A 16024-nucleotide genomic window follows, 5' to 3' on the forward strand; every position below is an offset into this window, starting at 1 on the left:
TGTGTGGTAATGATGTGTGTCTTAGTGTGTGTGTGTGTGTGCATGTGTGTGTGTGTGTGTGTGTGTGTGTGTGTGTGTGTGTGTGTGGTAATGATGCGTGTCTTAGTGTGTGTGTGTGTGTGCATGTGTGTGTGTGTGTGTGTGTGTGTGTGTGTATGAGTGTGTGTGTGTGTGTGTGTGTGTGTGTGTGTGTGTGTGTGTTAATTATTTAAAACAGGTAGGCAGCTCTGGTTACAGCCCCAGTCTGCCGTCTGTACTGGCCTCTGGCTGCTTGGTAACACTGACGCTTTGTGGGGGCCAGTCCAGTCCCCTCAGCTAACTCAGAAGGACAGAAGCACCCCCACCCTCATGGTTTACATTACAATGTTCTTATTCACAATAAAAAGACAACACTAAATTGACAAAAGAAGTTATATTGCAGGGTAGTTTCAGGGTAGCCTTACCTCAGTCTTTCGGAACTTGGCTTTCAGAGTCTTCATAATAGCCTACCAGTCAATAAGCCTTACTTCTCAAACTGGCAAAATTGAAACATATGTAAAACAAATATTTAACAGCCTAAATATACAAAAAAATGAAATCACAGAAAAAAGTTAAATCACTGTAGACAAATGTTACTGCCAAAAACAGGAAATAATAAGCCTATGATAAAATAAAATACACAAACCAGCTTTCATCTCATGGGATTTTATACTAAGAATGTGCAAACTTTGAAGCCTAAAGCCAATAGGCTACTCATCCACAACAGTCAACAATATAGCATTGGCGGACATATAGAATGCTATATATATCAAAGACGTACCTGAGGATAAACCGTGAGACGTAAGACCACATAGGGTGAACCGTGCCAGGGAGGGGGGCAACTACAGCAGTGTGACAACTAGGGAAGGGATGCCCTGTCCCAAGTGACGCTGATACGCAAGCCTGTTAGTCGCACTTTGCTAACCAATGCGTTAATCCACCAATCCTCTGAGAGGAAACGCCTTCTCTCAATTTGATTGGGAGTTGTAAGTCTATTGGAAAATGTCCAGGAAATGTTTACATAGATTTGGTTGTTCTCTAAAACAAGCTAAATCTATCCCTCGTCTAGCCTATCCCTTTAATAAACGAAGGTATAGCAGATAGGCTAAACATGCGCTTCATGCACTGGCATTTCAATGCAGTCAAAAGGAGAAAGCTTAGGTTTACAGTGTTGATAACTAGCCTACCTGAGACCAATAAGGGCAAGGTAAAAAGGCATTGACCAATTCGATGTCAGAAGAGGCGGGATTTCGCCTAGAGGTGCAGGCATCCACTGGTAGTCTGGGTTAAAAAAAAAAAAAAAAAAAGGGGGGGGGGGGAAGCGTGGCTCCTATGGTTGCATTTTTAACAAAACTGATCAGACGAGTTAATAGTAGCCTAGCCTAAGGGCAAAACTTGGGACATTCCCAAGAATTAATTTTAATAGGTGACAGTTCACAAGGGCAGGCTATATCCCTTTAATGTCCTTATGCCGTAGTCAAATACGGGTTGATGAAAGCACACAAGAATGAATGTAGTGATAGTATATTGCCATGCGGGGGCAGTAGGCAATAGATTTTCCTAAACAGTGGCTCTTTTGCCACAATTGTTCCCAGTTTCATGTTGAACAGAGTGCATTAATTCATTTTCATGAAATGTTCTGTAGATAATTGTTATCTATATAGACTAGTACCTTTCATGATTGGCCCACTGATCAAATGCTGATCTCATAAAAGTGTTTATTTGACTCTTGGCCTCTAGGCTATGATGTAAAATAAAGCAATTTAGAAATTAGATTCGAAAGTCATTGTGAAATGACAGGTCACTGTTAATATGAGAGTTGGATGTCATTATACCACATGACACCACTACAGCTGGTCAAACTTACTATTTTATTATCAGCAGCTGCTGCTTAAATTGTTCCAGCTCAGTGTCATTCAAATGCTTTACAACAAAGCCATGATCGGGTCTGTAGTAGAGTCCCCAATCCAGACAAAGAACACCCACCTAAACTGCTCTTAACTTTTCTGATCAATACTCCACATTCTTTTGTGAATTTGTCTGAGTTAGAAAAAAAGAGAGATGTTGAGTGAGTGCGTAAGTGAGTTGATGTGCCAGTGTGTGAGAGAAAGAGAATTGGGAGGAGATGGGTTGCTTAGTGGAAAAGATGGGAGGGTAGTTGTGCTGGCTGGCATGACCTCATCCTCTCGTCAACCTCGAGAGAGTATGATCTCATAGCTGTCCTGAGGAGGCGTTCACTGGTATTTTATCATCTTAGCCTCTCACACAATCCACTCTGAATTCAACAGCCTACCCGGAAAATGACACACCTGCTAAACGAATGAAATGCATTCTGCAGAAGACAAATGTGTTGTCTGGTGAAGTGTAGGCTATGATTATACCCACTTGATTTGCTCTGCCTCTCTCTATCTCTCTCTCTCTCTCTTTCTGTGTGCCTGTGGGAAAGAGAGAGATTATTTATTTAATTGGTGTTGCAAATTTGTGTTTTCACACTTTTTTATTTCAACAAAACTGTTTGTTCTGAAATGTGTCAAGGCATTCTCCGTCTGTACAATACATTGAATAGGATTTTCTCCCTTAACATAATGTGACTTGACTTGACTTGAACATAATTTTAGACTGGAACTTAAGGAATATGACCTACACACCATTAATGGACATTCTTTTATGTGTATGAGGCATTGTTAGGTATCTTTGAAACAGTGTATGACTACTGTATTAGGCTACTATTCATCCATAGCCTATTTGTTGTGTTTAGCCTATGTATTGACATCAACTAATTTTAACCAAGAGATTGTGTAAACATAGAATAGTTTTCTCAGCCACAGGTATTCCTTTTTGTCATGAATCATCATCAATCATTTTAAATCAACACTGTATTTAATCATGTTAAAAGACGTCGAAGTGTAAAATGAATGGCTTGGGTTACTGTTCGAATGCGGCCGTCCCCTTTAAGAGTGTGCTCCCTCTCTCGTACTTTACTCACACTCAGTCGGATGCGCCTCGACGTAGCTGAGTGCTGGCTTGTTTTCGCTGGTGGCTCGCCACCTCTCTCTTTCCTTTTCTTTTTGTTTTAACCAAAGTAGAAACATAGGTCAGAAGCATAGCTTTCCTATCTACAGAACCTTCGTAGGAAACAGAAGGAAACGCAGTAATTGCACAGAGGCAGAAAATACATCTCGTTCATGCGTTTGGGAATTGTCTACTCTTGTTGGAATTTTCTAATCTGAAATTGCATCGCTTATCTTATCACGTTTGTTTCATAGAGTTGGATATCAAGTAAGTAGCCCTCGTCAAGTTACTTTTAATGCAATGCGTTTAACTCCTTGTGTGGTTGGCATTTAGTCAGCATTAAAAATGCCCCTGTGGAATTGAGAGCAAAATTGCTGACCGTGTACATTAAAAGAAAACAGACAGCGATAGGTCAATGTTCAATGGTTACAACGGCAGACGCGTCTCAGGAATAGTAGTGCTGAGTGTGCATATTGTTGGAATAATTGTAAAATTCCCATCACGCCTGTAAATGGACTATGGCTGTTAAAAGTAACCTTTACTCATATTGGCATAAGTTATCTGATAAGTAGCCTACCTTAAATTGTAAATAGTAATGCCAGGCTTTGTCAAAAACACGAGTGACTTTTTCGTAATGTCTCAGTAAAGAAAGCACTGCAAAGTGAATAGGCTATAGTTACAGTCAATAAAATCCATTGGAAACAACCATACTATAAAAGCTTGATCAGTGTCCAATCTTGTTTCTACTAATCTAATTTGCAGAGGAATCATATCAGAGCCCAGAAGATACTGACTCGTACCAGCTGTTTGCACAGGCAAGGAGAGCAGAGCGTGCGTTGTTTGGAGTCTTGAAGGGGAAGCTACACCTGCGTCGGGAGTCGGCTGGAGTGGAATTATCGTCATGTTTAAGACCAGTTGCCGTGACATCTGAATAGATTGTTATACCCACATGGCCTTCGCTTTCAGGCCCATATGCAGACGTTTACATAAATTGCTGTCAGGATGATTATGAACCTGTTGAAAGCAGTTTATCACACACGTATGTGGCTGTTTTGACTTTTGTTATCTGGTCAGTGTGCGTTGTAGCAATGGCGAAGTGGCTGAAAGACTATCTAAGTTTTGGCAGCAAGCGTATGCCACCCCAACCACCTACGCCGGATTACACGGAGAGTGAGATATTGAAGGCATATCGCCTCCAGAAGAGTTTAGATTTCGAGGACCCCTACGAAGACCCGGAGAACCGTTCAAGAAATGACTCTGGAACAACTGACACATCCCTTTCTGCTTTCGGGTCTCCAGTGAAATCCAGCACCACTCTGGATGGGAAAGTTGTGTCACCCAAACATCGGCTCATAAAAGTCGACTCTCAAGATTTGGGGAGAACCAAGATCCTCCTTAGCTCAGTTTCCCCCGAAGAAGAACCCGTAAGTTATTCTTGATTTCTCCTGGTGTGGCTAAAAACAATATTGCTAGGATATGTCATCGTTACAGCCCCCTTACAGACATGACGCATGGACTGAAGTTTTATACTAACCAAGAAATAAAAGCAGGCCTATAATAAGAAGATTTTTAAAACAGCAGTGTTATGCATTTTAAGGTACGCAGTCTAATGCTGTATTTATAGGTTAATACACCACAAATTACAGTCCTCACTAAATTATGGATGAGTGTTTGCTTTCACATGAAGCGGTGTCCCATCGGGAACGTATGACCAAATTCAATAGCCAGCCTACCCAGCTCGGTCCCTACAGCCGTCTGTGCCCAATCAGGCGTAAACCTTCAGACACCACCAAAAGCGAATAGTGTTTACGGTACATTTGTTGTTTTTATTACGAGTCAGCCTACATCTAATGACTCGTAACTGTTGAGCTATTATATAAGCTACACTGTCAAACCTGTGGACTGATATTTGGTCTGTTCTTTAGCCTATTCCCTATCTAAATACGCTCTACATTGTCCCCCAGCCCATGACCCAACTGAAAGTAAGATGTAGGCTATGCGCGAGCGATGCTTTAGCGCCTTAATTAGTTTCCCCTCCCTTGTCTTTTTTCAAGGGCTTCTACGTGGCAAACAGGCTGCTGTGGCCGTCTAATTAATAGAGCACAATCCATCGCCACGCACTGGAAATTCTCATTATTGAATTAACTAGGGTGTTAACACAGAATGGTTTTCGTGAGCTGGCGTCTAACGGGAATTGAGTCCCTTGCGTGTGGAGTCTTTTTAAATTGTGGCTGTTTTCGACCGGTAACTGTGTGCAGTCGGTGGCTTCGACCACGGTTTGTGTCGCCATATGGCTGCCTTTGTAGTTTGTCATGGTGCCTGCCAGCTGACCAACGACTTCCCCCTGCGAGAGGATTGAAGAACAAATGTTCTCCTCAACAAAGCCATCAGTGCTCCCCACCTATTTCGTTCCCTTTGGTTAGCTTTTGGATATATTTCAGAGACCGAAATATTTGGTTTCTACAGAAGGGACCTCTCCTGTCTCCTATCACATAGAGAGGCACACATTCCAAATACACTTCAATGGGAGATTAGTTGCACTTTTGGAATAGTCTCAGTGTGAACTGCTGTACATAGCCTAAAATAGCAAATTTCAGGACTCAATATACAAGAATACAATGAAACCCAAATTAAAAACAATTCCACACAAACCAGACCTGAATTCACCCATCTATGCACTCTTTTGTCCTATCTATGGCTGAGCCGGTGTGTATGTTTGTGTCTAGTATGCCTGCTGGCATGCGAGTGCGCGATTGATGTTCCATAGCCCCCACAGGCGTGTTCAGTGTTCCATGCCCTCTGTCTTGCATCAGGTGGTGCCGTCTGCTCCGACAATGGGGGACACAGATTACTCGGATCCATTTGATGCCCGGCTGGACCGGCGCTCGGAGCCGGATCACGGCCCCGCTCCGCAGGAGAACAATGGCTACATGGAGCCCTACGAGGCTCAGAGGGTCATCACAGGTGAGTGCCGAGCTTCCGGCAGTAACCCCACCAACTTCAGTCATGAAAGACTGTCTGAATAAAAGGAGGTAAAGCCAATTGATAGGATATACAATATTTAATTTGCTAGTTTTATTTTCACTGATGCCAATCACAGGTAGATCTTTTTACTGTGGCAGGTAAGGTTTTGAGGGGGCAGGTTAAATTTCACTTAGACATGAGCTGCTGCACTGGTAGCTCTGTTTTGCTTTATACAAGACTCTCGTAATGATGTTTGTCTAGTGATCTCTTTATGGTTGTGGTATTTTTGTTTTTAAACTCTGACCATGACCTTGGTGCATGGTGTTGAGTCTACAATGGTGATCTTTTAATTCTGTCGGTGTTTTTTCCATGGTTCCCGTGGGAGTCTGGGCAGCTGTTTAATCAGTGTGTGTGGGTGTGAGTGAGCGTTTATGTGTGGTGTGTCTACACTATGCATAGCAAAAGCCTTTTGCTTTGTTGCTCAGGACTAACACTGGGAAGTGTGCAGTAGTGGTGTTACACGGCGAAGTCTAGGCCAGACAGTTTGGTAGCGACGAGTGAAGAATGCAGAGCCAAATAAAACAGCTTCTCGCCCCAAATCAATTCTGCGGTTCTCTGTTTGGGGTTCCATCTGCACCATGGCTGAATGTGTGCAAAGACTGGCACGGCCTGAAGGACGCTGAGGGTTCAGTGGTGACAGGCAGAGGCACTCAAGCCTAGCCTGTGTGTCTGGAGGGAATTTCCTTTCTAGAAATGTATTTACGCACATTTTCATTTCATAGTAGATATCTACACATATACATGTTGCACCTTCTGGTTGTTTTTAAATATGAATATGGACAGGCAGTAGTCTGTACCTGATGCTCTTATTTCACCAACCCACTATTCCACTTAATTCCTTGCATCCTCTCTGTCTCTCTGTCTCTCTGTCTCTCTGTCTGTCTGTCTGTCTCTCTCTCTCTCTCTCTCTCTCTCTCTCTCTCTCTCTCTCTCTCTCTCTCTCTCTCTCTCTCTCTCTGTCTGTCCTACTCGCTGTGCTCAGGTACAGATCAGAGAGTACAGTCACTCTGTGCTGCTGTCTGAAAGACTTAACATCAAAACAGTCCTTGTCACCCCCTCACACACACTCGTACCCCTCTCCTCTCCCCACTTATGACGCCTCCAGGCTCTTTCCCCTGGGCCTCTGTTGTCGCCATGGAGACAGATGGGGCGCCCGGTAGTGGAGTGTCATCTGAAGGTTAAAGTTTGCCTCTTCACAGCCCCTCCTATTCTCTCCCTCTCATGCTCATATTTTCTCGTTTTTTCTCATTTTCCTGTTCTCCATTCCTCCCCTCCTCCCTCTCCTCCTCCCTCTATCTCCCTCCCTCACTCTCTCTCTCTCTCTCTTACTCACACACACACATTCACACACACATTCACCCACAGCCTCTATGTGTGTTCACACGTAGGGCTCCCCACCTTTTGTATCTTAAACAGAGACCATATTTTCTCTGTCACCCTCAGCAGTCCCTTGGGCTCCACACAGCAAAGTCTATAACTTGACCGACTGCAAACCTTGCCTGTTTGTACCCCCATCTTAATGTTCTGTATGATGTCACCCCCTACATCTCTCCACTCAAATGAACAAAATATCCAGCGATCCCATAGATGTCCTGGTGATATTTATAGATGGCTACGCCAAGGTCGTGTGCGCAGATGTGGGGTTCGGTTGAAGGCCATGCGTGGGTTGTGCGTGAGCTGCTTTGGCTCAACAGTGCGATGAGGGGGACTCCAGTGCAGCGCAGTCCAGAGTAGGCATGCAGACGATGAGTGAGGCTTAACACCCCCCCCCCCCAACCCCCGCACCAAAGGGACTGGCCAGTGAAACAGGATATCTGCATTGTGAGACAGGGCCCCACTGCCGTGATGGAAAGCAGTGACCGAGAACACTGAGCCGTGAGAACAGGACCCCAGCACTGCTGACTTGTGGAGATAAATCAAAGAGCAGGAACACGAGACAGCTGTTAGATAGTGGAGAGATGGAGGACGAAGTGGACCTCAGTGCCAGGTCAGGGACTGCTGCACCTTAGGATGCAGAAGAAAGGCAGGACCCATCGCACCAGATACGCAGTGGGACAACATGGTGAGATCAATGACTGACCAACACTGGAGCCCCACGTCATACATACTAGAGATAAAGACAGGCAGAATTCTGAGGCAAGACGGGTATCTAGGGTTGTGGAGATTGTGACGAGGGCCTCTAACTCTGCTAGAAAGAACATCAATAAGGGAAACAAATGAAGAGTTGGCCTCCAGGACAGTTGTGCTTTTGCATATGCATTTGAGTGAAGAGCTATGAATCCAGAGCTCTAAACAGGGACTATATGGAATCACAAGCTAATCAGCTGCAGCGCCCGTGCCTCTCCTGCCGCTTCGGGCTTCACTCGAAAGCCCTTCCATGTGACGCCTGCAGCAAGCTGTGCAAACACGCTTCCTGCCCCCCACTCCTCCAGGCCTCCTCTCTCTCTGCACACTGCACACTGCTCAACAGGCTTCCCTCATAATTAATCACTCTCTTCTGGTGGGGCAGACCAGGAGGATGTGGAGCTCATTTTTCTCTTTCTCCTTCTTATCTCTGTGTGGCGCAAAGGAGGACTGAGTTGTCTGTGGGGTACGCAGAGAATTGGGTTTGGCGGAAGGAATAAAAAATGATATTTGAATAAACATAAGTACTGTGAAGTAATTAAAAAGACTGTTGGGCTTCTTGAGGAATTTTCAAAGGCGCTGAAACATCACCAGTGGTGTCAATTCACTAATGGTGTGTATCATTTCCTCGTCTGTTTTTGGAAACCGCAGATACTAGTATTAGTTTTTCTCCATCAGTGTCAAACAGAAACATCTACTCAAAGATTAAATGTTTTTTTTATTGTTCTTATCAATATTAATTCACAGTGACATGAAGTCTTTTGAAAATGGAGTCAATCATTGGCGGTATTTTTTCATGAATCCTCTTATTTTCTAGTTACATTCCATTTCTAGCCTTACAAACCCAATGAACCTCACTATTAATTGCTCACTTCAGGGTGTTGGGAACCTGTACTTATGTTTTAGCATTAATCTTGACATTGTATCCAGGACTACTAAGGCATAGGGGGCAGTCAAGAGAAACTAAAAAGGAGCCAAAATCATGCCAGCAGGTTGAATAGAATTACCATGCCATTGTTCGCCGTGAAGTACTTGGGGTGTATTAATAATTAACATTTTAATTAGTTTCTATCTCTCTCTTCCCTCTCTCCCTCAGAGCTGCAGCGTGGTACTACTGTGGGCTGGGGCCGAGGAGGAGTCCAGCTGTACGACACCCCGTACGAGGACCAGAGCCTGGTGCCAGCAGAGGAGGAGAGGGAGAGCCGCCTGCCGCAGGACGACGAGAGGCCAGCGGACGAGTACGACCAGCCCTGGGAGTGGAAGAAAGACCACATCTCCAAGGCTTTCGCTGGTACATTCTCTCAAGCACTATTCCCCCTTAAAACTTTTTTTTTTGTAACTCAGATGATTTTCCCTTTTTTGCTCTCTCTCTGTCTGTGACTGTCTCTTTGACTCTCTGTCGACACACAGATTAAACACATCCTCCCTTTTAACTGATGACTGTCTTTGTCCCCCTTTAAAGCTTTAATGTTTTATCTGTAGTCCTCTCTTATCTCTCTCCAGTCCTTCTTATCCGTTATGCAAATGACAGATGACCCATACCCTGCTGTTCATGTCGTCATGTACACTTACATTTCCCATTTACCCTGTCTTTCTTCTATGTCTCTCTGTAGTACAGAGTTATATGACGCAAAACATAAAAGTGCACATTTATGCTTGTGTCTGTAAAGGCGTCTAGCCCCGCAGGCAACAGATCTGTGTGTGGGTGTGTGTGTGTGTATGGGTGTGCATATATGTATGTGTGTGCACGCTTCTATTAGAGTGGTTGTACCCAATTAATTGTGTGTGTGTGTGTGTGTGTGTGTGTGTGTGTGGGCAGTCTAGCCTATAGTCATAACATAAGTGCATGCTCTAAGTGGCAGGTTGCCTAATTGAGCCACAGTGGTGGGGTCAGTGGGGTCAAGGTGACAGATCTAAATCAACACGGGTGCTCCTGTTGGTCTGCTGCATCTCCGTGCTCTATTTCAGCACTCTCCATCCCTGTTCCTCTCCATCTCCCTCTCTATCTCTTTAAGTTAATTACGCGCTCGCCTGTGCATGAATGATGTAGAGCTAATGAAGCCGGTGGTCAGTGGCGGCGATTGCCCGGAGCCAGTGTGAATCACGTGACTGGGGTGAACGCAAGAGAATGAGGGGTGAGAGAGGTGTGTGTGTGAAGGGGGGAGAGAAGAGAGAGAAAATGAGAAGTGTGTGTGAGCGAGAGAGGGAGGTGTTATCGAACCTTGCAGACAATTTATCCTCCTCTGTGCTGCACTCTCTGTGCCAATTTCTGCCAAATGTGCGCTTTTGGAATGGGATCGCTTACAGGGTTGTTAGCAGGGTGGTGGTGGGGGGTTCGGGAGGTGGAACAGGAGGCCTGGGCAGCGGGCGCGGTCAGAGGTACCTGTCTCCCGCAGCACATGGCCTGTTTTAGCAGACTCCATTTTGCTGCACAGAAAAAAACACATCCACATGCACTTTTATCCATCCATTTTTTTCATCCAGAAACCCATCCATATATTCATGCAAAATAAAATTGCAGTAGCTGGGCCAGTGTTTCACTGTGATATGAAACCCCACGGAGGCAAGTGTGAGAGCGCAGGGCCCATGCCAAGAAGTGATTGAGAGGCAGCCCACGTCCATGGGAACGACTCTATGCGCGTCATGGGAACAGGCCTGTCAGTGCAACACATGAATCCGTACCATGTCGGCCGTGGCACAGTGTCACATGAGTTATGGCTCCTCAACATGATGGCGTGAAGACCACATAAATGTGTGGTATGGGAGGAGTGACTGTGTGTGTGTGTGTGTGTGTGTGTGTGTGTGTGTGTGTGTGTGTGTGTGTGTGTGTGTGTGTGTGTGTGTGTGTGTGTGTGTGTGTGTGTGTTTGAGAAGAGCGAAGCTGACAGAGGATGGAGTTTAGCACTAATCTGATTCGAGCGCGGCACAGCAGACGAGACCGAGACCCCCTTCACTGAAGCTAGCCCTCCTAAGAGCCCACAGAACAGAATTAATGACGGTGAGAGAGAGAGAGAGAGAGAGAGAGAGAGAGAGAGAGAGAGACTTTTGACTTTTAAGGTTCCTTTATTGACAGTCCAAAAAAGGAAACCAGGTAACATTAAAACCAACCCATAATAAAACCTCCCTCCACCCCCCCCACCATCCCCAAACTCACATCCACAAAATATTCAAAAACAAATTACCACAAAAAAAGGAAAACAAAAGAAAAAACAAAAGAAAACAATCAACCAGACAGACAGACCAACCTAGCTGTCAGTCACCCATTATACGGCTCAAAACTTGAACAGCAATTCCCCTCCTTCATCCAGTGCACAAATACAACCCTCAACCCCCCATGTTCCATTAAAAGTCTCAAGGTCACCAATTAGCTGATAGTACTTGTACTCAATCCTCAGCCTTGTGGCCAAGGATAGTTTTAACAAGGGCACCGGCTCTGTTAAGCCTGTCCCCTCCACCCTGTTTCTCCGGGACAGCCACACAGCCATCTTAGCCTGTCCGAAAAGAAAATTCAGAAGAACCACATGAGCCTTCCTAGCCACAGAGTATTTGGGACCAAAAATAAACAAACCCCACGAAAAAAACTCCCCCAATCTCCCACACCACTCCTTCACTAAATCAAACAACCCCCTCAGCCTAGCGCATTCTACAAACAAATGTGGCAAAGTTTCATTCTCCCCACAGAAAACGCACCCTTCCCCTACCCCTGGCTCTAAATGTGCTCTGTGTCTGTTCGTAGCTATTGCACCATGTACAACTCTCCACTGGAGATCACCCGTTCTTTTTGAATGGGACACTTGTACATAGACCGCCAACTGCCTTTCGGAGAAGAACCCGGCCCCAAAAAAAACCCCCCACCTCGACTCCCTCACACCAGAGAGGCCCTGAAGATTCCTGACTTTCACACAGATGTGATAGAGTGCCTTCTTGCTTGCATTCTCAAAAACCTCCAGCTGTGGTGTCGCGAAGCTTAGAAGCACACCTTGGCCCTCACACCACTGTCCGACTGCGGGTCTCACCCGCAGCTCCGGGAACCAGTCCAGCTCACCTGTGAACTCCATCGGGGACAGGAGACAATGTTTTGCATCCTCAGGGATAATCCTGTGAATGTCCGTCATCACCCTTGAAACAAGCCGGACTGAAAAAGTCCCCGTAAGTCCTGCCACCTCCTCTGCAGAGCGCCAGGAGTCCGCCAGCACTAAATCCTTGAGCTTCATGATGCCAGCCCGAAGAAAACCAGCCCTCAAAGTGGGGGACTGCAATGCCACCACTGGTAGAGCTGCATTGTGGAAAAGTGGTTCCTCTCCCACCCACATACTGGGTACAATGACCCTTCCCTGAGTGCTTAACATTTTCCAAGCCCGTAGGACTGACTGGTAGAAAGGGGTCAACCCTGAAAGACCTCCTGAGTCCAGGTCCATCAAAAACAATTGCCTGTCCATCCCCAAGCCACCGGCTTGCCTCAACAAAGCACAAGCAATCTGTGCCCAGCTGACCTCCGGGACGTACAGCAGTCTCTGGGCCGCCTGCAGCCGGAAAGCGTCCACTCGGCTACCTATGTCCATGAGGCCTTGGCCCCCCTCCTGCAGCGGGAGGTATAACACAGCCGCTCTGAGCCAGTGCTGCCCCGACCAAAAGAAGTCCACCATCATACGCTGGATCTCCACCACCAACTCCTTGGGTGGATCCAGAACAGACATCCGGTGCCACAGTGCCGAGGCAATGAGGTTATTCAGGACCAGAACTCTCCCCCTATATGACAGCTGAGGTAGCAACCATTTCCATCTAGACAACCGAGCACACATTTTATTAACTAACCCCTCCCAATTTTTCTGTTGAAAAGTAGTGTCCCCTAAAAACACACCCAGGAATTTTAATCCCTTTCGATCCCATTTTAAATTACAGGGGAGCTTTGGAGCATCACACTCTCTCCCACACCACAAGGCTTCACTCTTAGTCCAATTTACCTTAGCAGAAGATGCCCTCTCAAACACTGCCAATGCCTGACGAACAGAGCTCACATCGTCATTATTGCAAATCATAATAGTCACATCATCTGCATATGCTGAGAGCTTTACAGGCTCTTCCAACATCCCAACCCTAAAACCCCCCAACCTTTGTCTAAGTAGACATAGCAAAGGCTCAATTGATATAGAGTATAACAACCCTGAGAGAGGGCAACCCTGTCTAATACCCCTCCCAACCTGAATGGGTGTGCTCAGACCCCCACCAACCATAACCATACATACAGCTTTAGCATACAGGAGTCTCACCCAGGATATAAAACATTCCCCAAACCCAAAAGCCTTTAGCGTGCTAAAAAGAAAACGATGGTCAACGCGATCAAACGCTTTTTCTTGGTCTAGTGACAGCATCCCAAGGTTTTGATTACGACCTTTAGCTAGGTCTAAAAGGTCACGGATTAAGAACAAGTTATCTTGTATTGTTCGACCCTGAATACAGTAGGACTGATCCTTATGAATTATAGTGTCCATGTGTTCCCCAAGTCTATTTGCCATCACTTTTGATAGAATCTTATAGTCCATACATAGTAAAGCCACAGGTCTCCAATTGGCGAGCAAACATAAGTCCCCCTTCTTTGGTATAAGTGTCAGGGCTGCCCGTCGACAGCTCTCAGAGAGCGATCCATCCCTGATCCACTCCTGCAGCACTTCAAAGAAGTCGTTCCCAATCATCCCCCAAAAAGCCTTGTAAAAGTCTGCAGGAAGACCGTCCATGCCTGGGGCTCGACCTATAGACAGCTGTTGTACAGCAGCAGTCACTTCCTGAAAAGTTATAACAGAGTCCAATATCCGTCTCTGATCCGCACTGATTTGCGGGAGATTCTGTAGAATATCATCCCCACTCCGTACATCCACCTCCTTCGCAGAATACAAATCAGTGTAAAAACGACCAGCTAACTTGCGCATCTCTGACGGATCAGAAGTGCTGCCACCCTCAGGAGTTTTGAGACTGAGCATCTGTTTATTCTGCCCAGTCTTCCTCTCCAACCCAAAAAAGAAAGATGTAGGCCCATCAATATCCCTCAAAGTGAGAAATCTGCTTCTGACTAAAGCCCCTTTAACCCTTTCTTGTAAAAAAGAACCCAGCTCCTGCCGTTTAGACTTTATAGCCTCATTTAAAGAAGACTCATTATTCCCTGCAAATTTTTGTTCCAAAAGTAAAATCTCCCCCTCCAAACCTTTTAAAGAATTCCTAACAGCTGCAGTTGAGAAAGAGGCATACTGCTGACAAAAAACCTTAATCTGGACTTTCCCAATCTCCCACCATTGTGACATATTCCTATATAAATGCTTCTGCGTCCTCCAGTGCCCCCAAAAATCTCTAAAACGCTTACAGAAAATGTTGTCCTGTAGTAGCTTGACGTTGAAGCGCCAAAAAGCACCTCTACCCCCCACCTTCTCAACTGAGATGTCCATTGTAACACAATGATGATCAGAAAAAGAGGTTGGATAGATATGAACCCCAAATACTCTATTCCATACTGATCTAGAGATGTACACTCTGTCAAGCCTAGCAGCATAAATTCTGTCCGCAGAGGCACTTATCCAAGTATATTGCCTTATACCTGTATTCTTCTTCCTCCAGCCATCAACAAGGTTCATCGAGACGACAACTCTCTCTAAAACACTTGCAGATGGCGGATGAGGCTCTTCACCGTTCCTATCATGCTTAAAATCAATAGTACAATTCCAGTCACCACCTAAAACTAAAATATCATCATTCCCAAGGCCCTGCAGCCCCTGATAAACATCCTGAAAAAACTTAACTCTGTCACAGCCCCTGTTTGGAGCATACACATTAACAAAAACAAAAACAGACTCCCCAATCTCAGCCTTCACTGCTAAACAGCGCCCCCTTTCTATCTCCCACGTTGCTAAAACATTGACTGTCAACGCAGGAGAAAAAAGAACGGCAACCCCAGCGCTAAAATTTGAACCATGACTAAGAAAGTGCTTCCCCTCCCACCATAAACCCCACTCTGATTCATTATTCACATCTGTATGAGTTTCTTGTAAGAAACACACACCAATTTGTTTAACTTTCAACATATCTGCAATCAAAACCCGTTTCCCTCTATCTCTTGCTCCGTTGGTATTTAAAGATCCCACTCTTAGCAAACCCATGAACAGGAAGAGGAAAAAGACAGAAGAGGCCAAGATAAGCGAGAAACCACCCATGTGAATCATTTACCCTTACTTTTTCTTAAACTAGCCTTCTTGTTTTTCCTTATCGCGGTTAAGCGTTGCTTAAGGCGATAACGCTTTTGCTTAGACAACACATCATATCCGACCGTCACGCGCGCTTTGATCACTGACCTCACGAACTTATCCAAGTCAGGGAAATACCTCCCTACCGGTACCCGTCTACCTTTAGTCTCGTCCAAATAAGCATTAATCTGATCAACAGTATACACATCCTCACTATCCTCAAACTCAAACTGACTGAGATCAGACACCTCTGAAAACCGATCTTCATTATCCATTTCATCCCCTGACGGACCCTCCGAGCTCGGCGGGTCATACACAGAGCCATCCGCATCCTGCTCTTGATCTACCACAGTCACCGCCTCAGCACAACCCCCATCCTCTCCACCTGCTACCCCTGCCTTCCTTTTCAAACCACTTCCAGAACCAGGCTCATTTTCTGTTTCACCTACCTCCTCATGCTCAGTCGCTCCATGAGACGCGGAAACACCATACGAAGTGGACGCACCTTCACTCGGTTCATCAGGCTCACCAGATGTCGGTGCCAGCGGTGCTTCCTCCTGCCCAACCTCACCCTCTTCCGCTGGGCCTGAAACCATGTTGCCCTCCGTAGGCACAAT

At 45.6% G+C, this 16024-nt stretch overlaps 1 protein-coding gene across 1 annotated transcript in view; it reads left to right on the plus strand.

Annotated features, from left to right (window-relative positions):
- The first annotated feature begins 2985 nt into the window (after positions 1-2985).
- The window catches only part of shdb (Src homology 2 domain containing transforming protein D, b), a 24768-nt gene continuing 11729 nt past the window's right edge, over positions 2986-16024 (plus strand). Inside the window, exons 1-4 of the mRNA XM_042057437.1 lie at positions 2986-3297; positions 3793-4454; positions 5844-5994; positions 9275-9469. Coding sequence (XP_041913371.1) covers positions 4119-4454; positions 5844-5994; positions 9275-9469 — 682 coding nt within the window. The 5' untranslated portion in view covers positions 2986-3297; positions 3793-4118. The remainder of the gene's footprint in view (positions 3298-3792; positions 4455-5843; positions 5995-9274; positions 9470-16024) is intronic.

Source organism: Alosa sapidissima, chromosome 12 (genome assembly GCF_018492685.1).
Source record: "Alosa sapidissima isolate fAloSap1 chromosome 12, fAloSap1.pri, whole genome shotgun sequence".
In the NCBI taxonomy this organism is placed as follows: Eukaryota; Metazoa; Chordata; class Actinopteri; order Clupeiformes; family Clupeidae; genus Alosa; species Alosa sapidissima.